Source organism: Budorcas taxicolor, chromosome 23 (genome assembly GCF_023091745.1).
Source record: "Budorcas taxicolor isolate Tak-1 chromosome 23, Takin1.1, whole genome shotgun sequence".
Lineage (NCBI taxonomy): Eukaryota > Metazoa > Chordata > Mammalia > Artiodactyla > Bovidae > Budorcas > Budorcas taxicolor.
Window position 1 is genome coordinate 16,890,751 of NC_068932.1, and position 23,165 is coordinate 16,913,915.

Below are 23,165 nucleotides of genomic sequence, written 5' to 3' on the forward strand. Positions count from 1 at the left end.
CAGGGATTATAATGCAGTCACCACCATAATGTCAATAAAGGTATCAGGGTCATCTATGGGGTGCTCTTCAGGGTTGCCATTTGAAGAAGAGCTGGAGGCAGAGTTCTTGGAATTCCTCCGTAGTCCTATCTGATGACATGTTAACCTCATCCTTCTTAGTTACAGCAAAGCTGCTCCACACTCAGCTGCCTAATGTGCTTCATTTCATGTCTTGGGCATTGCTGTGACGCTATTTCTACTCAATTGTAGGAAAAGAATTTTTAAAACATCAATAAAAATTTGGAGGGACTGCTAGGCAGGGATTTGATTTCTTTTTTTTAATATATTTATTTTAATTGGAGGCTAATTACTTTATAATATTGTATTGGTTTTGCCATACATCAACATGAATCTGCCATGGGTGTACACGTGTTCCGCATCCTGAACCCCCCTCCCAGGGATTTGATTTCTTGTGTGCCCTGGTTGAAAATTCCCGTGTGAGGTATTTTAGAGGACATAAAATGAGTAATAACCTGTCCTTTTCCTGCAGAACTCCAAGTCAAGTAGCAATAGAGTGTGGAGGGAGGGCTGGAGGGAAGTTTGGGGTGGGAGGGAATGACACCACCAGTGTAAAGTGGCGGGATGCTTTGTTAAGGTGTTAGTTATTGTGAGTCCCCAGTCCCTTCCTAGCTTGTTGTTGAAATTGCACAAGGTGCCCTGAAGAGTAATAGATAGATAGAGTACTAGAGTAATAAGGGGGTAAGCCTCTGAGGGCCAGGGAAGAGTGGAAATTCTGGAGCGCTGGGGAGGGGCTGGAGGTCGGTGGGTAGTGGGCACCCTTGCTTGTTCTGTGGTTGAGTCCTGCTCATCAGGATGGTCATACGATGCCTGACGGAGACTCCACTCTAGACACCAGAGCTTCCAGCAAAGATGAACCCCCCTCACCAGACCACCTCCATCCCCACTCAGCAGTGGAGCAGAAAGCCTGTCATGTTTCAGGGTTGGGCAGTGAGAATTTCAAAAGGGCTCAAAGCAGAGGAGAGATTAGGAGTCCTCCCCCTATTTTCTCATCTATGCACTTCTCCCTGATTGTGGTGTAAACCAGGGAGGTAAGGGGATTCCAGTAATGACTGCGATCGACTTTCTTGCCAGCTCAGAGGGAACCAAGATGGGCTTAAGTTAATATAAAGAAAATGAAGGTACCAAAACCTCTTAGGTACCTAAACACGATGGTTTGAGAAGGAATCTGCTCCATGCTTAAATAACCAAAACAAAAAGCAGAAAATGACAGGGGCTGGCACTATGGGAGGCTATGGGATTTAACATAGCTGTGATAAACCACGGAGTATTATTTTCTGTTTGGGAGCAGTCTCTTTTTCACAGGGCTTTTTCCAGCTAGGCAGAGGAAGGAACTGGAGGGAGGTTAAGTAGAGAAGGAGAAAGAATTCTTTTTCCTCATTGATCCTCTAACTTACTCCCTTTTTATAACACAAAGCACAAAACATAGCTGTACATGTGGTAGGCAGGCCAACTCTGCGCGACCCCATAGACGGCAGCCCACCAGGCTCCCCCGTCCCTGGGATTCTCCGGGCAAGAACACTGGAGTGGGCTGCCCTTTCCTTCTCCAGCGCGTGAAAGTGAAGTCGCTCAGTCGTGTCCGACTCTTGGCGACCCCGTGGACTGCAGCCCACCAGGCTCCTCCGTCCATGGGAGTTTCCAGGCGAGAGTACTGGAGTGGGGTGCCGTTGCCTTCTTCGAGTTATATATTAGACAAGTATTAATGAAGTATAATTTCCTGGTAATTTCTTCTCCTTTCCTCTAGTTACATGTCACACTTGAGTATATCCCGTGTTGTCCATGTTGTCCATCCTCTGGATTACGGTGGCAGAAAAAGCACTGCCTCATCAAACAGATGTTGTTGACACACAGAGCACAGATCCTTGTGCTCCCCTGTCTGTCCCTCCCATAGATACTTTTCTCAATCAGCAGCTTTCTCTTTGCCATTGTAGAGGCTCTGGAGCAGGGACCTCTATGAAATTTCCATTTTTCCTGGAAAAAATTAAGGTGAATGGTTGCGTGGATAGGCTTCGAGACATTTTCTATATGCAGTCTGTATATCCTTAATCCTAAAACACGTGATAAAAACAGATTTTTAATGTTCTGAAAGTAGGCATGTGTCTTAGAATTAAATGTCAGAAGAAATCCGTCTGTTTCCAGGCAGAACTGTAAGTTATGCTGTGTTTGTCATTGTGCACATATGTGCTCAGTTGCACGGAAGATCTTTTTATCTGATCACCAACTCAACGGTTGATCGCCAGCTCAACAAATTTGTAACAATGCTTAACGTAGGTGTATTTTAATTTACATTCTTGATTCCCAGTTGGCTTTCAAAACCTTTTAAAGATTACAATTCAGCAAACCTGCCTTTTTTTTGTTTTCAAGGTGGCAGATTAGCTGTCATATGCCGAGTATTGAATTTAAGAAACAATAGGATTTGTTATATACTTTGGACTAGATCAGAAAATTTCAGTTGGGAGAGATTTGTATGACCAAGTCATGAGCTGAGAAGGAGTTTTGTTTGAGAATGGTTCATCTAGTAAAAGATTCTAACTAACTTTTCCCCCTAAAATTTAAGCACATATGCAAAACACTGGCTTGGGTGCTCTGGGATTTGAAAGGATGTATATGGGGAGGGGAGAAAAAGAATTTGTAGTCAGGCTCAAGAATTTGAAGTCAGACTCTTTAGTTGTGTATATGAGATACAGTCATGTTAGCCACTCAGTCGTGTCTGACTCTTTGCGCCCCCATGGACTGTAGCCTGCCAGGTTCCTCTGTCCATGGGGTTCTCCAGGCAAGAATGCTAGAGTGGACTGCCATTCCCTTCTCCAGGGGATCTTCCTGACTCAAGAGCTGAACCTGGGTCTCCTGCACTGCTGGCAGATTCTTTACCATCCAAGCCACAGGGAAGCCCTTGTATGTGAGACAGATCACACTTGAAAAGAAGCTGGACGTGCAAGGCATTAAGCAAGTGCTGTTACTTAGCAACTTCCCTTGTAGTTCAGTTGGTAAAGAATCCACCTGTAAGGCAGGAGACCGGGGTTCGATTCCTGGGTTGAGAAGATCCCCTGGAGAAGGTAATGGCAACCCACTCCAGTAGTCTGGCTTGGGAAATCCTATGGACAGAGGAGCCTGGTGGGCTATGTCCATGGGGTCGCAAGAGTCAGACATGACTTAGCGACTAAACCACCACCAAATTACTTGGCACTTTGAGAGGAGAATTATGCTCTCAGAATTTGGAGGAGCTTGGAAGCCTTTAAAAATAACCATGCAATTAATAATCTCAAAAGTAGAAAAATCACTGTTATCTTTCTCTACCCTTTATTTTTTCAGGCTCTGCTGGCCTGGAATGGACGAAGGGCCTAATGTAAAGGAACGCAGGATGCCTGACTTTGGCCTTGTCTCCAGTTTGTCACCCCCACTAAGCTCTGCAGAGGCAGAGACATTGACAGCAACATGAATACCTCTTGCTTCAGACTGGCCTGGTATTGTGGGCTATTACTGTCTTCAAAAAACGAGTGTGTGAGCCACCATGTTGAAGTCTTGAGCATAAGACTCTAGAAGCCATGTGTTCTATAGGAATTTCTCCTGCCTCCTAGCACTAGCAGTGTCCTGAATTAGAAGTTTATGTCCTTGGCAGTCTTGATTGCCTAGCAAGTATGGTCCAGCACTTAGGGTCAGTTAAGTGTGGTGAATTTTTCTTAAGTACAACTTGTCTCCTTCTCAGAGCTACTTTAGGCTCCCCAGGCAATGTTCCCATATAAGGGTGGTCGTCTGGAGAAGCGTAGGCATTCTCCTCCCTTTTTTATTATTTTTTCCAGGTTCTGGAACCAGGAGTCAGTTCTCCTTCCTGCCTTCCCCTGGCCCCAGAGTTTGTGACTTCTCCCTGGAGACACTTACTGGAAACTTTTTGAGCCAGTGAGGCTTTTTGCCTTTAGACCAATGGGAATATTGTGTGTCATGGATGAAAAGATGTGAGTACTACCATTATCACATGGAGTCTGTGTAACAAGACTGTTTCCGTGTCTTGGCACAGAGCCTGAGTTAACTTTGCTTTGCTGGATGTAGGGACAATGAATTCTGTTTGAACAAGAAATCATGTGTAACAAATACTTTTGCAAAACCATGTCCTTCTAGCAGTTATTTTAGTAAAGATGTCCTTCAGCATTAGTTTCAGTACAACAGATGCATTTAAACACCTATACAATGCTTAACAACATATTTTTTAAAAATCAACTTTTAATTTTAGAATAGTTATTGATTTACGGAAAAGTTATAAAGATTATACAGAGACCACTCATATACTCCATATCCAGTTTCCTCTATTATCTTAGTGTGACCGATTTGTTATAATCACCCCTACCCTTGCCTGTCTGTAACCTTCCACTCCCACAATGAGACCCTCACTCATATTGTCATCTGTTTACATAATTGTCCAATGCCATTAAACATATGTAGTAGTATATGAACTTTGAACCCATATCCCCGTGGGAAACAGCTGTATCAACAGAGTCATTAGTTTTTGTATGGTTCCTTCTGCCTTTAGTTTTACAAACTTCACTCATTTCCAAAGTGACTCAGGGAAGTAACCTTTTCCCTACTCTCTTCAATGAGGTTCTTTCATACATTTGTAATAGAGTTAGATTCTTTTGTCATAACCGACATGGCATTCAGGGATCCCTTAACCTCATGGATGATTTCTTTTTTTAATTGTGTACATTAAGTTGCATTCTTTGTCCTTTAAAGTTCCACAGGTTTTGACAAATATTGTCACGTATCCATCATGATAGTATCATACTGAATAGTTTCACCACTCTAAAAAAATCCCCTAAGCTTCACTTATTCAAGACCTCCTTCTGCCCCAGTGGATCTAGGGCAGCCACTGATCTGTTTACCATCTCTATCTAAATTTAACATTTAAAAAATATTTTAAAATTAAAAAAATTTTTTAATAGTTGGAGATTTTATAAATTAAATGGGTTTCCCAGGTGTCCCTAGCAGTAAAGAACCTACCTACCAATGCCAGTGATGTAAGAGGCACGGGTTCGACTGCGTCGGGAAGATCCCCTGGAGGAGGACATGGCAACCCACTCAACTGTTCTTGCCTGGAGAATCCCACGGACAGTGGAGCCTGGCGGGCTACATCCTTAGGGTCACAAAGAGTTGGACATGACTGAAGTGACTTAGCACAGCACGTAAATCAACTGGACTTTCATAGATAGTACTTTCTTTAGAAGTGAATATCTTTGACCTTAAAGATATTATGATTTTTGTTGTTTGTGTTTAGTTGCTATGTCGTGTCCAACTCTTTGCAACCCCATGGACTGTAGCCCACCAGGCTCCTCTGCCCATGGGATTTCCCAGGTAAGAATACTGGAGTGGGTTGCCATTTCCTTTCCCAGGGGATCTTCCTGACCCAAGGATTGAACCTGTGGCTTCTGCCACATCTCCTGCATTGCAGGCAGATTCTTTAACCACTGAGCCACTGGGGAAGCCCAAAGATATTACAGCTGTTATCAGTTATTATACCTGAAACGCATGGATTTGGGGCTGGCCTCTTGAAGTAGCAATACAATTTTATCATTTTTAATGAAGGAACATTTCACTCATTACATCTGCAAACCTCTGAGACATTTAGAGTAATCAGGATCCTTTATGTGGGGGGGGGGGGGTAGAAGGATAAAAGAGGTAAAGGGGATGTTTCAACAGAAAATATAAGAGATTTCAGCTAATGCAGAAGTGAAGGGTAGCTGTAGCTCAGAATAGAGTGGTTATGAATCAGTTGTTCAATACTTGCTGTAAACAAAGATAATACCTAGACAGCAGAGACTTTATCAAGTACTGGGATCAGGTTAGGCATTTACCTGTAGCTCAGGATCTCTATTTTAATTCTTCAGATCCCTTGTTGAGTGTCTGCTCTGCTTGATTCCCATGTGCCATGTGCCCGGAGCATGCCTTCTTCTTGGGCAACTGTTTGGTCACGTACTTCCCCTTTGGAAGAGCTGGCCCCATTCTGCAACATGCAAGGGCTTCCCTGAACTCAGAGTCCAGGGCATTCCTCCCTGACTTCCAAGGCCACTTGCTTATCCTTGAAAGAAGAAGGCATGAGTGACCCTTGGTCATACTTCCCTCTCCAAAGCCCTATTTCAGCATGCCCCTAGTCCCACAGTTGCTGTTGAATATGTAAGATCACAGTAAGTTTGGGGAAGGGTGGTAGAGAGGTCCTGTGTACCGGAGGAGGGAAGGGGCTTCTGTTCTCTGCAGGGAAACTGAAGTTGCCATGGGGTTACTTCTGAAAAATAAATGGAAGGTGTTAGAGCGGGGAAAAGTAAGGGACACAGGAAGAGAAGACAATATTTTATTTAATCTGAACCATATACCTAGCATACAAGTGAAGAGGAAAGAAACGGGAACTTGGTGAGTGCCAACTATGTGCTGGGGTCTCTGTTGGGAGTTCTTATCATTTATTTCCTCCTTTCCCCTACCGTGGCTCTGTGAAGTAGATTTTTTGAAGAAAACTTCAGTTCACAGATAAACAGGTTCAGAGAGGCTCACCAACTTGTCTAATTTCACACAGTGAGGATTTAAATCTAGATCGCCTTAACTCTAAAGCCCTGGCAGCACATTAAAATGACCTGAGCCCTTAAAGAGAAATCCTTGCTTGAACCTTAGACCAAATTCCAGTCTCTGAGAATGAGGATGGGCATTTGTGTGTTTGAAGCACTGCCAGTGATAACAATTTGTATAATGTGCAGCTGGGGTTGAGAGCCCTGGCTCTGCTCTGAGCAGAGCTTTTCCTTGTACTCAGTGGGTCCGTCGTGTATGACTCTTTGTGACCCCCGTGAACTGTAGCCCACCAGGCCCCTCTGTCCCTGGGATTCTCCAGTGAGAATACTGGACTAGGTTGCCATGCCCTCCTCCAGGGGACTCTTGCTGGGCTCCGGCGGTGCAGGCATATTCTTTACCACTGAGCCAGTACCTTTCCTATTCTCCTAAAAGAAGGGAAGGGGTGTCTTCTGAACCAGTGTGCACTCTAAACACTCCAAGAGTACTTTTAGGTCCACCCCATGCTCTGTTTCCTAGCCCTCACTGTGGTTCTTATCATCACTGAATACCTGTAAGCAGGCAGATGGAGTAGGGGCAGAGGTTATTATCAATGATGAGTGAGTGAGTGAAGTCGCTCAGTCGTGTCCGACTCTTTGCGACCCCATGAACTGTAGCCTACCAGGCTCCTCTGTCCATGGGATTCTCCAGGCAATAGTACTGGAGTGGATTGCCATTCCCATCTCCAGGGGATCTTCCCGACCCAGGGATCGAACCTGGGTCTTCCGCATTGTAGACAGGCGCTTTGCCCTCTATATGATTGAGTTAATCTAATCCATGTTTGTTTGTTTTTAATAAAGCATGTGCATGTGGTACTGATAGACTGTCGAGGCACAGTATCAGATACTGGCGAGAAACTATAATGATGGATATGTCAGTATATTTTCGTCAAAACCTGTAAATGTACAGGGTTTCCCTGGTGGCTCAGATGGTAAAGAATCTACCTGCAATGCAGGACACCTGGGTTTGATCCTTGGGTCAGGAAGATCCCCTAGAGAAGGGAATGGCTACACACTCCAATATTCTTGCCTGGAGAATTCTGTGGACAGAGGAGCCTGGTGGGCTACAGTCTATGGGGTCACAAAGAGTCAGACATGACTGAGCGACTAACATACATACACATAGAATGTACAACATCAAGAGTGAACTCTAATATAAGCTATGGACTTTGGGTGATAATGAGGTATCAGTGTAGGCTCATCAGTGGTAACCAGTGTATCACTCTGATGGGAGATAGCAAGCAAGGCTATGGCAGTGACAGAATTATATATGGGAAACTTCTGTACTCTGTTCACTTTTGCTGTGAACCTAAAACTGCTCTAAAAAATAAAAGTCCATTAAAAGTGAAAAAAAATAGTGTCACGAAAATTTGATATGATTTTCAAAAGGTGCTGGTAAGTTTTGTTTGTTGAATATTCTTACAGCAAATACCAAGTAGTACTGATTTAGTACTTGGTATTATAGCAGGTGTAAGTAGATGGGGTTTGGGTGTATTCCTGATGGGAAAAAATTTTATAAATTTCTAAGATTAGATTTTAAAAAGAACTAAAGAGCCTCTTGATGAAAGTGAAAGAGGAGAGTGAAAAACTTGGCTTAAAACTCAACATTCAGAAAACTAAGATCACAGCATCTGGTCCCATCACTTCATGACAAATAGATGGGGAAATAATGGAAACAGTAACAGATTTTATTTTGGGGGGGGGGGGTGGCTCCAAAATCACTGCAGATGGTGACTGCAGCCGTGAAATTAAAAGACGCTTGCTCCTTGGAAGAAAATTATGACCAACCTATGGGGTCGCACAGAGTCAAACACAACTGAAGCGACTTAGCAGCAGCAGCAGCAGACAGCATATTCAAAAGCAGAGACATTACTTTACCAACAGAGGTCCGTCTAGTCAAGGCTATGGTTTTTCCAGTAGTCATGTATGGATGTGAGAGTTGGACCATAAAGAAAGCTAAGCGCTGAAGAATTGATGTTTTTGAACTGTGGTGTTGGAGAAGACTCTTGAGAGTTCCTTGGACTGCAAGGATCTCCAACCAGTCCATCCTAAAGGAAATCAGTCCTGAATATTCATTGAAAGGACTGATGCTGAAGCTGAAACTCCCATACCTTGGCCACCTGATGCAAAGAACTGACTCCTTGGAAAGGACCCTGATGCTGGAAAAGAATGATGGCAGGAGGAGAAGGGGACAACAGAGGATGAGATGGTTGGATGGCATCACCAACTCGATGGACATGAGTTTGAGTAAGCTACTGGAGTTGGTGATGGACAGGGAAGCCTGGTGTGCTGAAGTCCATGGGGTCACAAAGAGTTGGACATGACTAAGTGACTGAACTGAACTGAAGATTAGATTTGTTAATTGCCATACAGCATTTAACCTTTTACCTCATGTTTCTTGAAGTATGATTTACCATGTCTAGGACATCCCTATCAATTATAAAACCCCATCCTTTTGCAGTCTCCTTTTAGCCTTGAAACTAACCACAAGTAAGAACTGTTTAATATCAAAATGACATAACATTCTGAACACTGTGTCAAATGTTATGAAGAACATTTTGGCATATTCAAAAATAATAAAAACTGTATAGATAAACACAGGCATTCTTGAAATTGGGGAAACATGTCATTTTGCACAATAGTTACCCTGGCCATTTCTTTTAAGATACATAAAAGTAGAGTACCTCTTTTCATGAGTTTTATCAATTGACTTTTGTTTTAGTGGAGAATTAGAAACAGTGTCAAGACCAGAATGCCCATTCTCCACCCTATCCCAACCAGCTACCCCTGCCCCCCAGATGCAGAAACTACCATCATTACTCTGTCTAGTTAATGTTATTCCTATTTGGTCACTGTTGGGTGTATGGAGAGTGCCTCAAGTAGTCAGAACACGCTGTGGATATTGCATGTTGGATAGAGTATATAGTCCTTTTTAATTTCTACATCTAATGTTATGTTCCACAAAGAAATCTAAGAAAATCCTGATATAGCTGCCTGATTACTGTGCCACAGGAAAAAAAAAATGCATAGTGAATATACTTTTCTGGCTTATGCTGGTATAACAACTTTTTAGCTTTGACCAGTTTGTTGTTCAATTTCTTTTATTTTTCAAATAAATCTTACAAATAATCTCTTTCATCAGACTGTTTGCTTCTTAAATGAAATGTTGAGGCTTCAAATTATAGCAATTTAAAAAACCCAGCTGAACCTTGTCCTCTTTCAACCCCCAAGCTGATTTTACATATGGCTACTGTCTCAGTAAATATGAAATCATGTCTTTAAAACTCTGGAACAATTCCCTGATAAAACTATTGCATATCATCAGTTTCCCACTTTTTCACCTAAGATTCTTTTTTTATCTTTTATTACAGAAATCTCAAACATACTAAATGGAGAAAATAGCAAATCCAACCCCCATGTACCCACTATCCAGCTTCGACAATTATCACTTCATCTGTAATCTTGCTTTATTTATACCTAATCTACTACTGCTTTTTGAAGCTAGTCTCAGACTTCTTCTGTAGATATTTCAGCATGTATTTCCAAAAGATACATACTTTTGAAAAATAACCACAATATTATATGTATCTTTAACAGCTCTTTAATATTATATAATATCCAGTGTTCAAATTTCTTCAGTTGTCCTGTCCTGAAGTTTCTTTCAAATTGGTTCAAATCAGGATTTCAAGGCCCAGTTACTGCATTTTCTTGGTGTATCTTTTAAATTTCTTTTAGTCTATAGGTGCCCCATCCTCTTTTTTCTTCCCTGCAACTTCCTTGTTAAAGAAATTGAGTTACTTTATAGTGTTTCCTCCAGATCAAGTTTTACTGACTGCATTCCTGTGGAGCCTTTTAATTTGGTTTTCAGTGCCCCCAGGCCTCCTGTGAGCTGGTAGTTATATATAGAAGCTTCGATGTTAGCAAGACTGCTTCAGAAGTTGTGCTATATACCTCCATCAGAAGATTGTCAATGAATGTTTGTACCTACTTTTGTGTTATAAGCAATCATTGGTGATTATGCTTAGGTTTATTCCTTTTTTTTTTTTTTTTTTTGTAGGGAGGTTGTTTGCACAATGGTTATACTCAAATTTTTTTCAATTATCTGGAATACTTGAGGGAGGAACTTCTCCCTCTTCGTCAACTATTTGGCCCTTCTATTGGTGCAGTTTGTGCAGCAAAGGCAGGTTGAGTGTTGATATTTTCCTTTTTTATTTACATTTTTTTGGAATAATGAATTGGTTCCAAAGATGAACAATGATTTCTTTATAGTACTATCATGAATATGAGTGTCAATATATCTAATGTGTTTCAATACATTTCAGTTATTATTTATTATTGCCACTCAAATTTTTTATTACTTTGGCTAGTAGAAGCCACTTGAAGTTGGCTCCTGAGTCCTTTTGGAATGACCCTAGTAGTTTTAGATGGTGTCCTTTATTTCTGGTATGACAAAATGTTCCAATCTCATCTTACACACTTCCTGCTTCAGACTTGGAATTTGCCATCTTTCCAAAGAACCTAGGTTCATTTTCATGGAAAACACTAGAGATCACTATCTTGTGCTAGGATAGAAGACAGTAATTTATTAAAGACTTAGGAATGAGCTCTGTGGATATTTGGGAGAACAGTACTATAGGCAGAAAGAACAGCTAGTGCAAAGACTCTGAGGCTAGAGAAGAGGCAACATGAAGAGAACAGTAGGAAAGTCAGAGAGGTGATGGGGAACAAGCCAGGTAGGAACTGGTTTATGCTTGGAGTGAGATGGGAGCCACTGGAAGGTTGAGCAGAAGAGTGATATGCTTGGTTTGGTTTTAACTGAATGACTGTGAGTACTGGGTACAGAATGACTGAGGAGGATTGAGAGCAGGATCTGGGAGACCAGTGGGAAGGCTATCGTAATAAACCAGATTCGAGATGATGTGGCTTGGCCCAGCGTGGCAGCACTGGGGGTAATGAGAAGAGGGCATGTTCTGGAGGGGGCTCTCCTTGACATGTTCACATGCTTGTCTTTTTCTCCCACATGACCTCTCACTCACTATGGATCTAGATCCTTTTTTTCCTCCTTCTAGCTTTGACAGTCTTTTTTCCATCCTATAGTTCACAGGATATTTTGTAGACATGTTCTTTTTGGAACTTTTCTCTGAAACAATGATGCCCAGACAGTCATAAACCCATTATAAAATTGTTGATTTTTACAGATATATCATCACATCAATTATAAACAATTTTACCACAATAGGACAAATACCAAACTAACATTTCTTATTAGAAATCTTGGTATCTGGAAAAGGCATCCACTGGATTCTCATTTAGTATAACTAGCTTTTATTATAAATGGCAAATGCTCTAACTCTGAAACCTTTAGTAAGGTAAAGAAAGAGTCTTGTGCAGACTCAGATTTATTAAAGCACTAAACTTTTTTGGGGGGGGCGGGGGGGCGGTGGGCGGGCGCTGTGCCATTAGGATCTTAGTTCCCTGACCAGGAATCAATCCCATGCCCCCTGCAATGGAAGCATGGGTCCTAACCACTGGACCACCAGGAAAGTCCAGCATGAAACATTATTGAGCACACAGTATGCTGCTGAGCACTGAGCAAATAACAGAAACACCTAAACTGAAAAAAAAAAAAAAACAAAACCTGCCTTTATTAATGTATGATTAAAAGTATAGTGGAGAATATATTTTTATAGAGTAAAAAATAGCCTTTAGTGGTCACCAATTTAATAGCTTATGGAATATATATGGAAGTAAAATGATAGCTCAGCTGGTAAAGAATCCACCTGCAATGCAGGAGACTCCGGTTCAATTCCTGGGTTGGGAAGATTCCCTGGAGAAGGGATAGGCTGTCCACCCCAGTATTCTTGGGCTTCCTTGGTGGCTCAGATGGTAAAGAATCCGCCTGCAATGCGGAAGGCCTGGGTTCAATCCCTGGGTTGGGAAGAGTCCCTGGAAAAGAAACAGCTACTCACACCAGTAATCTGGCCTGGAGAATTCCATGGACTGTATAGTCTGTGGGATTGCAAAGAGTCAGATGGGAATTAGCAACTTTTCACTTTCACTTTCAAAATGTTTTATGGTGTAACTGATTTTAGACACAAATTCTCACGTGGAAGAAACAATGTAGAAATCAGATTTATGTTCTGCTTTGCTGCTATTTATTAACTCAACCATTCATCAAAAATCTACTAAGCACCTACACTGTGGGAGAAACTGTATCAGGTGCTGGAGAGCATGGTAACAAGTAAGAGAGAGCAGCTCCCTGCCCTCAACGCGAACATGAACTGGTAGCTTAACATCCCCACATCTCTATCTTCACTTAGACTACATGTCAGGTCTCTTTGAAACCTAAAATGCTAAAGTTTGACAGCCTCATGGAGGGAGAAGGTGCCCAAACACGTTGCCTTAAGACTTGGGAACTTACCTTCCTGTGGGTTGTCTCTTATCCTGATTTCAAAATAACTTCATAGACACCGTTTCTTTTTAATGCTTTGGTCAGTCTGTATTTGGGTCATCGTGGCAAAGCCTGGGTGTGGCAATTCCTGCCTATAAGACTTCAGAGGTAGGGGGTAAAGGTTTGGAAAAGGTAGACAATTCGCATCAGCACAGCTAGACAGCTGTTCCCAGCGAGCAGCCTTCTCTGCCGTCCCACCATGACTTCCGACCAATACTACGGTTTCTCAAGCCGCAGCGTCCTTTGCTTGGGTGACCCAGTGCTCTTCTGGCGTAATGAACTCCAAAAAGGGATTGCTCATCAGGGAACCAGAAGTAATCGGATTTGTGGGGCCAGCAGATCTGTTCCTGAGTCCCATCCTTTTTCCAGTCGGTATCAAGGTAACAAGTTTCTTGTTAGCTTGCTTCAAAATTGCAGAAAGTAAATCGCGCTTTTTTTTATTTGCTTGCAGACAAGATACATTTTTCAAGGGGGGAAATGGATTTCTGTATCAAAGAGAGAGGGGAAAATCTGAAGCGAAATCTGAACACACATTGCCTCAAGATAGAAAAAGTTACAGCCCAGGCAAGCTTTAGGGGAATGAGCTGCTGAACTCCTCGGCATTCTGTCCTTTCAGTCAATGAAAAAGACATAGGGTTTGAGGTTCCTTCCGAAACGGGGCAGGCTAATTTAGCCCCTCCCATGATTCCGAGGGTCTGTTATATCTCTGTTCCTTGAGTACCTCTTTCACTGAGACCGACCACAGCAAGCAGAGGCTGAAAAGTAAAGAGCAAAGAGGAAGAAAACAAAAGCTGCCAGTTATGGAAGATAGAAGGGGTAAGAGCAAAATTGATTTGATCTGAATCCTTAAGACCAGGAAAAAATAAAAATAAAAAAACAAAAAAAGGAAACCAAAAGCCCAGACCAAAAGCAAGTACTTGAAAGAGCAAGAGGCAAAAAGCCCTATATACACTTTCCCACCCTCTCCTTCCGAGAGGAGGCAGAGAGAAAAAACTTTGGGGAATATTTTACAAAGCCAAGCTCCAGGGTTACAGTCAAGGGTGACTCTTGAGCAAGCTGGAGCGGCTCATGAATATTTATGAGCAATTGGTATTCAGATCTGGTTTTTTAGAGGCAAAAGACTTCTTCCGTCCCCTCACAGTTTAGGAGGCAGCTGCCTCTTTTGCAGTCCGGAGTCGTCTTGCTTCGGGTCAGTACCTCACCGCGTTTGCTGGAAGATGCTGGGCTGCTCGTGTAGATCTGCTTTGTTCTCGAATTTCCTGTGTGCTTTCCTGTTGTGAAATTAGCAGACTTCTCTGCCTGGAATTAGACAGAGAAGTTAATGTGGCAAGAGGCTGTCTCAACAGGACCCCAGAGTGTGTCTTGCAAAAGGCTAAACGTTTCTTGGGAGGTGTGGGGGAGTGTGCGTGAGTATGGGGGTGGGGTGGGGTGAGGGGAGGGAAGTCTCCAAGAACAGTTTTATCTTAAAAAAAGTAAGGCTTATCTGACTGACTGACTTTAGATTCTGTCTAAAAACTAGGAGAGCAGCCTGGTTTGCACAGATGGTGTGTGATCTCTGTCTTTTACCTCTTTTGGGCATTTTCTGCCAGGACAGAGAACACAGAGAGCCAGCTGCTTGCCAGCCCATGGGAGCCAGGAAGAATGTCTGCAGCAGCGTGCTTGTGTAGGATTGTAAACCTTCATCACCTCCGGTTTCTAGTATCCCCATGTGTTTTTATCCCATCGAATGTGGAGGAATGGGATGAGTAGCCAATAGAGTTCCTAATAATGATAAAAATGATAGCTGTTAACATTTTCGTCTTTCCTCTGTGCTGGGAGCCGTCCTAAGCCACTCCCCGCGACTTTTTATAAAGTGAGTGCTATCATCACCCCCATTTCCCAGATGATGGCGTTGAGGTAGTGAGAGAGTAGCTTGCCTTGGCATCACACAGTAAGCGGTGAGTTTAGATGCAGGTGATGGACACAGGGTCCAAGGGGCTGTTTCCCCATTCTGTTGCTCCAGTTCAGAGTCTCCTGCTACCGCCCTGAAACTGTCGATTATGTTTGCAAATCTTTGAAGCTACTGGGGAAATGATACTGATGAAATCCCAAGTCTGCGAAGCAATCTGCGCTTTGCTATTAAGTTTACATGCATTTTTTCCTATTTGGTGCCTGTGGCCATTCTCTATGGTAGAGTCCAGGCATTTTTATGATTGCCTTTTATGAAAGGGCAATTACTGCCTTTTATGACTGAAGCCAAGAAGGGTTAGATGACAGGAGTCACACAGCTAGTTTTCAGAAGTCCACAGCAGACTGTCCCCTGCCTCTGGTTTCCCTTCTAACCTGCAGATGGAGCTGAGTCATCTTGGAACTTCTGCCCCCACCCCCAGACACTTTTAGTTCCTCAAGGGACTTGGGGAGCGTCTTTCCTCCTTCGAGACTGTTGCAAGACACTTGTCTCTGCCTTTAAGGCTGATTTAGCTCTCTCCTTCCCGTTTAGTCTGGAACCAAGCTGCTCCAGCTTGGTTTGAATCTAGCTCCACCATTTACTTTAAGCCTCAGTCTCCTCATCTTTAAAATGGAGAGAATAATGTTATCTACCTCACAGGGTGCTAAATGAGGGTTCTCAAGCAGGCTTCTCAGAACAGGGCCAGATGTATATAGTATGTGCTCAATAAATGTTAGCTGTTGTGATCACTCCTTGGTTTATCTTGGTTGTTAGTCCCTCCTCCAAGCCTCCTCCAACCCTTTGAGCCTTATATTAGCCATCTGTTGGATGTTTCTACTACCTCCGTACTCACACCTAAGGTGGCACTTGTTGTACCTGTCCATATTCCTGCTTTCTGCATCACTTCCCAGCCTTCCCCGACTGTAATTTCTTTATCCTTTGGATCTGCAGTGTCAGGCACAGTGTTTAGCACATAATGGGTGCTCAATAGATAGTAAGCAAAGTGACATTATTTTAGTTGATATTCATCCAAGTGTCAGTAGGCTGGTTTTCAAGGGGCCCTCTGAGTTTGCAGGGGAGTCCTGCTGGTACAAACAGCTCTTTTGTGCAGTATGTAGAGACATCCCTCTAAGTGAATACACTGAGAATCAAAACACATCTCTTCTAGGTGGGTGATCCTCAGAGCTGATGTGACCCTATGCTAGCTAGGGCACCCAGTTTAGCCAGTCTAGCTTTGGCTGAACTTCAGCCCCCAACTCCCCTTCCAGCCCAGGACCAAACTGGAGATTTCAGATGCCTCATAGCACTACCTCATATCGCTGAACAGAGCATCTGGTTGCAGAAATAGTGTTCTTCCAGCCCCATTTACAGCAGCCAAAGTCTGAGACAATGTGCTCTGGAAATGGAAGACAAACAAGTATCGCAGAGGTTGGTCCTGGATAAAATCAAAAGTACATTAAACTTGTTTCCAGCACCCTCCCTTTCCTCTTCCTGGCATACCTTCAAACCCATTTGACAAATATTATTGTATCTTCCATTTGTAAGACCCTGTGGCAGATGTGGGGTGTAAACAATTTGCTCACAGTCTAGCAAGGAAGGCAGACATACATACAACCAACTCTAATTGAAGCCAGACTCTGCGAAGTGCTAATAATCATAGCTAACACTGGAAATTTATTACGTGGCAGGCACTGTCATTTTTATGTGCGTTGTGTCATGTAACCTTCACGAAAACTTCCTATGATACAGGTTTCTCCATCTGACAGCTGTGGAGGGAAGTTACCTGGCCAAGGTCACCCAGCTAGTAATATTCATAGACAAAGGGGGGAATTTAGACCCTTATAGTCCAGCGGCAAAGCCTGGATTCCTAATAGATTAAGTTCTCGTACTTCCTTCCCTAAGAGCCATACTAAAAGTTTCAGGAAAATCTCCTGGGAACCAGAATAGGGAGTGATGATTTTGGGGAAAAGTTCTCAAAGGATGGGGCACTTCAGTGGGACCCAGAAAGATGAGTAGAGTCTGGAGCCCACAGTAAGCATCTTCCAAGTCCCTCGGTGCTTAAAGACCAGTTTTCTCTCTTACCTAAACTACAGGCTAGATTTAAGAGTAAAAAGCTCTTTTCCACGTTTTCTAAGTTTCAAGTAGGGAACCTATTTACATGTTCATCCTGGAGATTTGAAGGCAGAAATCCAAAGTTTGTCTTGCAAGATCATTGGGCCCATTTGGTAAACAGTTTTTACAAATGACAGTGACTGGTCTCGCTTGTACTTGGCCAAACCACATTTTAAGTGTGTTTTCTCCCTTGTGTGGTCTTTTGCTTGCTTCTGATTCCATAATCAGTGGTATGCTCAAGAGAATTAATGTTTAATCCCACCTGCCTGCGCAGAGTGGGGCACATCCCCTGGTCTGTTTCCTGTGAGCTCCATTCCCTGAAAAAGTTTGGAGGGAGACCAAAATTGAGGGCAGCCCTTGCAGGGAAGAAACATCAGACCTCCGGATGGTCTGATGAAAGTGCAGATTGGCTGCGGTGCCAGCTTTGCCTTGGTGAGCGTGTGTGTGTGCTCTGAGACAGTGTTTCTTATACGTCAATGTGCAGTGGTGTGCATCCCTGCGGACCTTGTTAAAGCGCAGTTTCTGGTCCAGCAGCTCTAGAGTGTTGGCCTGAGATTCTGCATGTCTGACAAGCTCCCAGGTGGCAGTGAATCTGCCCCTACTTAGGCCGCATTTCAACTGCCACGTCATAAGTTCATTGTGTGTCTTAGTCTCAGGACTTCTTTTGGTACCGAACAACCAAGCCCTCCCTCCCCAGACCTCCACCCACTGAAGCTACCACTTTGAGTTACTGATCAGCTCTGTCATTGCAGGATGATAGGAAACCTAATTCTTTCATTCATCTGTTCTTTCAGTAAGTGTCTATCCCAGAATTTTGCCACACAAGAAACAAAATCTGAATCTTAATCACGTACAATCTGTTATTACACAAAAAAGGCCCTGCGTTGGATTTCCTGACTATCTCCCACCTTTTATCTGTGTCTCCAAGATTCCTTAAGCGGCTTTCATTCTCTGCCTCCAACCTGGGAAGTAGTGGCTGCCCGAGTACTTTGCTGGGTGTCTGGAGTGCCAGAGAGCTGGGGCTAGCAAGGATTCCGAACTCTGAGGCTGGGAGCAACATGGCAGGGGACACCCTCTGCACTGCAGAATTGAGGTGAGAAGGATCCCAGACACAAAGGAGGAAAGTGAGTGCAGGGAGGATGGATGGAATTTCTTTAGGTTTGGAAACTTGAAGGAATTATAAGGAAAAGAGAAGTTGTTGGAGTAGAGAAGGCAGGAAAGAGTTTGCCTAACATACTTCCATCCCACAGTTTTTGTGCTGGAATTTCAAAATGAATTTAGAGACCCAGGAACAATGGCAGTACACGCCCTACATAAAGAGGTATTTCCTTCTAATCCACAGAAAGGATGTGGACAATTCCTTTATATCCATGAGGATGTAAGGAATATGGCGCATACTTGTTTTAAAAAAAACAAACACATGAAATATGAATTGGAGAAGAAAAGAAAAACAATCACTCGTGACAGTATTTTGGTGTATTTCCTTGCAGCTCCTTTTTCTAGCCCGGGTTCTCTCCCTTTTAGCACTTACTAGATTAGGACTTTGCAAAATTAAGAGATGGCACTGTGATTGTGAGCTTGAATATACAATTTTAAAGCCAGACTTCTAGTGCAGTAATAAAGGACAGGTATTTTCTGCCTCATAGCATAGTCTTTGTTAGCATAATTTTTATAGTCACATAGTTTAACCATGTCCCTGTTATTGAACATTTAGTCTGTTGCCATTTCCAGTAAACAGCTTTGTGTGTGAAGTTTTTCCATGTGTGGGGTTGCATGCTGAGGATAGATTCCCAGAAGCAGAATGACTGGATTAAAATTTGTAAAATTTTTTAAAGTTCTTGGTTACTGTCAGCAAGTTGCTTTACCAAAGTGAGACCCTTCGTGCTTCCGCAACAGTTCCTGTTTTGCTACATCCCTGAGAGACTAGGGTTTTTTTTAATAGTCTTACCCACTTTTATGTTGTTTTAGTTTGTGTTTGTTTAATTGCCAGTGAATTTGACATTTTACACATAGTGTTCTCCTTTTATATGCTCTCTCATTGCTTGTTTCTTACTCAATGGATTTTATGTTTGAAATTAATTTATGTGAGCTCTTGATATAATAAATATATTCAAGTTTTTAAGCTATATTTGTAACAGTTTTTCTGAAATCTTAATGTTTTTATACAGAGATTTACAACTATGAATAGATCCAATGCATTTCTAATCTATGGTATTATATTTCCAAAAAAGTTTGATATTGCATTTATTGTCTCTTAACTCAGAATAATTTTTCTAAAGTGCCAAGTAATTGTCATTTTTATTTAAATCATTACTTTTAATTAATTTTTCATTTTATTTCACAAGGATTAGAGAATATGGCTTTAATATTTCTGAGGTTTCTTTGAACCAAAGCATGTAGTGAAGTTTTACAAATTTGTGAATGCTTGTGAATAAGATATATTCTGTTTTTAAGATATGAAATTGGATATTTGTAAATTTATCCAGTCATTTAAATTATATGGTAATCCCTCCTCAACCATAATTTTCTCCTATGTGAAATTATAGTGTATGTGCATTAACTTTTATATGCTTTTATTGTTACCTACGCATTTTCATTCCAGGAGAAAGAATCCAGGGAATCACTTTATATTATGGCTTCTTAGAAAAGGATGGGGAGTGGTGATGGAGACTTAGGACTATAAAAAGAAGTAAAATAGATGCAGAGAAGGAGTAGTTCAATAAAGTTTTGAGAATGATGAAAGAAGAGGAGATAAAATTCTCAGCATCTTAGGCAGAAGAACTTTATAGAGCTACATAATTTTAGGAAGTATTGAAGTGTGGTGTGAATGAAAATTGCCAGATCTTTCCCTTCCAAATAATAATTGCAGGCCCCAGGTGGCTAGAGCCAAGAGGTGGATCTGGTTGGCAAGATTTAGGAGGTGAGGGTCAGAATTTCTGAACTATAAAATTGAAACAGGATTGCTCAAGTGGATAAAGACTCAGACACGCATGCACAAAAGACATCTGAAGCCATGTGTCATCAGCAAAATAGTTTTTTAGGCATTGCACTGAACAGGCAGGATGCAGAGGACTTTAAAAGCTTCCAGTGAACAAGGATTGGTAAATAGAAAGTAATAGTGCAGTGGGCTTCCCTGGTAGCTCAGCTGATAAAGGACCCGCCTGAAAGGCGGGAGACCTGGGTCTGATCCCTGGGTTGGGAAGATTCCCTGGGGAAGGGAAAGGCTACCCACTCCAGTATTCTTGCCTAGAGAGTCCCCATGGGCTGAGGTGCGTGGTGGGCTGCAGTCCGCAGGGTCGCAAAGAGCCAAGCATGGCTGAGCGGCTAAGCACTGTGTACAGCACTCGTATTTTCTAATGTGAGCTGTGTCAGATGCTCCTGATACCGTCTTTTGCTTAATGTCTTTTTTATTTATTGCTTTTGTGTGTGTGTGTGTGTGTGTGTGTGTACTTGCAAAGAATCATAAAGGCTTTTTCATACATTTATTTTCTTTTTCTTCTTTTTTGGTTGATATAATAATGGTGGTAGGCTGCGAAGATGGCAGCGCTGAATCCCTGGAATTTATGAATGTTTCCTTATATGGAAAAAGAGTCTTTGCAGATGTCATTCAATTAAGGAATTTAAACTGGGAAGATTATCCTAGATAATCATGGATGGTCTAATAAGAAAGAGGAAGAAGGAGACCTGACACAGAAGAAGGCAGTGCAATCACTGTAGCCACATGTTGTGCTACTGGCTTTGGACAGGGAGAGAGGCCACAGCCAAAGAATGGGGAATGCACAGAATGCCGTCAAGCAGATGGAAAAGGAAAGGCAGCCCTGCCCACACTTTATTTTAGTCCTGTGAAACTGACTTCAGACTTGGTAACTTCAGAATTATAAGAGTAAATGTGTGTTGTTTTAAGCCATTGAGTTTATGGTAATTTGTTATGGCAGCCGTTAGGAAACTAATACAGTAAGTATTTAATACATGGGTGTGATGATGGCTTAGTTCATTAACCCACAGGTTTATAGACTGTATTGAGCCACATGCTGTTCCAGTCCACTTGCAGTTCTCAAACAACTATTTGAAGTTGGTACTGTCCCTCTCTTACAAAATGAGAAACCAAGGAATAAGTAGTTTATTGACCTTCCTAAAGTCTCTCAGTTGGTAAGTGCTGAGGTTGACATTTGAAGCCATAGTTGTTGATCTTATTATTTTGAAATATAGTTCACACACCATGTAATTAACACATTTAAAGCCTATGATTCTTTTTTTTTTTTTTTTTGCTGTCTCACATATAGGGTTATCGTTACTATCTTTCTAAATTCCATATATATGCATTAGTATACTGTATTGATGTTTTTCTTTCTGGCTTACTTCACTCTGTACAATAGGCTCCAGTTTCATCCACCTCATTAGAACTGATTCAAATGGGTTCTTTTTAATGGCTGAGTAATATTCCATTGTGTATATGTACCACAGCTTTCTTATCCATTGGTCTGCTGATGGACATCTAGGTTGCTTCCATGTCCTGGCTATTATAAGCAGTGCTGTGATGAACATTGGGGTACATGTGTCTCTTTCACATCCAGAGCCCCCCAGCTACCCCTTCTTTCCAGAACTCACTTATCTGAACATTTCAGCTCTCCCTAGAAGACCTTCCACGTGTTGGTCTCCAGAGCCCCCATGCTGGAGTTCCTAATGAGGAGCTGGCCTGAAGCATGCCCACTCCTTGGAGTTTATTTGAATATGCTGGCTGCCTCAGTTTAGGGCTCTGTAGAAGATACATAATGAAATTGCTCTTGAAATGAATTACTGTAAGAGAAAAATTATATACATATGTTTTTTAAAACAAAATACCTGTATATAAGCTTGCTTAAACAATTAGAGAAATGATACTTGCTTTAAAAAAATGATTCATTGTTTTTAAACACATTTACAGAATTGTACAGATATCACTATGATCAATTTTAGAACATTTTAGAACCACAAAAGGAAACCCTGTACCCATTAGTGTGAATTTAATTAATTTCCATGTAGTTCTTTTCTCACTGTCTTTATTTTTGAGTTCTTAATTTTAGTTCCTTTCATAATGATCTGGTACCTATGAAAGTAATTTTTTAGAAGGGCTGAGAGTGACAACTTGTCTAAATGTAGACACCTTATCCCCTTCAAGTAATTGGAGGTATTCCTCTATTGTTTTGAGGAGTTTGATTCTGTAAAGAAGTTTGAGGACACTGTTTTTCAGCTTGAATAATTTTCTGTTCTCTACTCCTGACATAATTTTCACAGTAAGACAACCAAGTATAGACTTTCTTTTATAGATTTTGCTTAGAAAATGGTAAACCCTCTTGATTTCCAAATTCAGAACTTCTTTAGGGCAAGAAAGATTTCTCTGGTCATAACTTGAATCAGTGTTCGTATTTTGTTCATTTGCTTTTCTTCAGTGACTTATTATTGGGATCTCTTATCTCTGAACTTACTCCATCTTTCTTCCTTTCTTTCCTTTATTTTTCTTTGTATTTTAGCAATATTTCCCTAAGATTATTCTCTATATCACTGATTCAATTTTCCTTAATTATCTCTAGTATAAACTTCCATTCAATTGCAATATTTTAGATTTCCATGAAATCTATCTCAGTGTATTCTCTTCTCAAAGCAACATCCTCTTATATCCAACCAAAAAATAAATAAATATTTTCCTCTCTTTCCTGCATCATATCTATTCTTGGAAGCAGGCTTTCCCTGTACCATTTTTTCTACCTTATTGCAAAATTTATTTAATCTTGATGCTTTTGAACTGTGGTGTTGGAGAAGACTCTTGAGAGTCCCTTGGACTGCAAGGAGATCCAACCTGTTCATTCTGGGATTTCTTTGGAGGGAATGATGCTAAAGCTGAAACGCTAGTACTTTGGCCACCTCATGTGAAGAGTTGACTCATTGGAAAAGACTTTGATGCTGGGAGGGATTGGGGGCAGGAGAAGAAGGGGATGACAGAGGATGAGATGGCTGGATGGCATCACTGACTCGATGGCTGCGAGTCTGAGTGAACTCC

At 41.8% G+C, this 23,165-nt stretch overlaps 1 protein-coding gene across 1 annotated transcript in view; it reads left to right on the forward strand.

Annotated features, from left to right (window-relative positions):
* Positions 1–13,288: 13,288 nt before the first annotated feature.
* Positions 13,289–23,165, forward strand: part of ENTPD1 (ectonucleoside triphosphate diphosphohydrolase 1) — a 95,641-nt gene continuing 85,764 nt past the window's right edge. The window contains exon 1 of the mRNA XM_052661067.1: positions 13,289–13,469. Coding sequence (XP_052517027.1) covers positions 13,289–13,469 — 181 coding nt within the window. The remainder of the gene's footprint in view (positions 13,470–23,165) is intronic.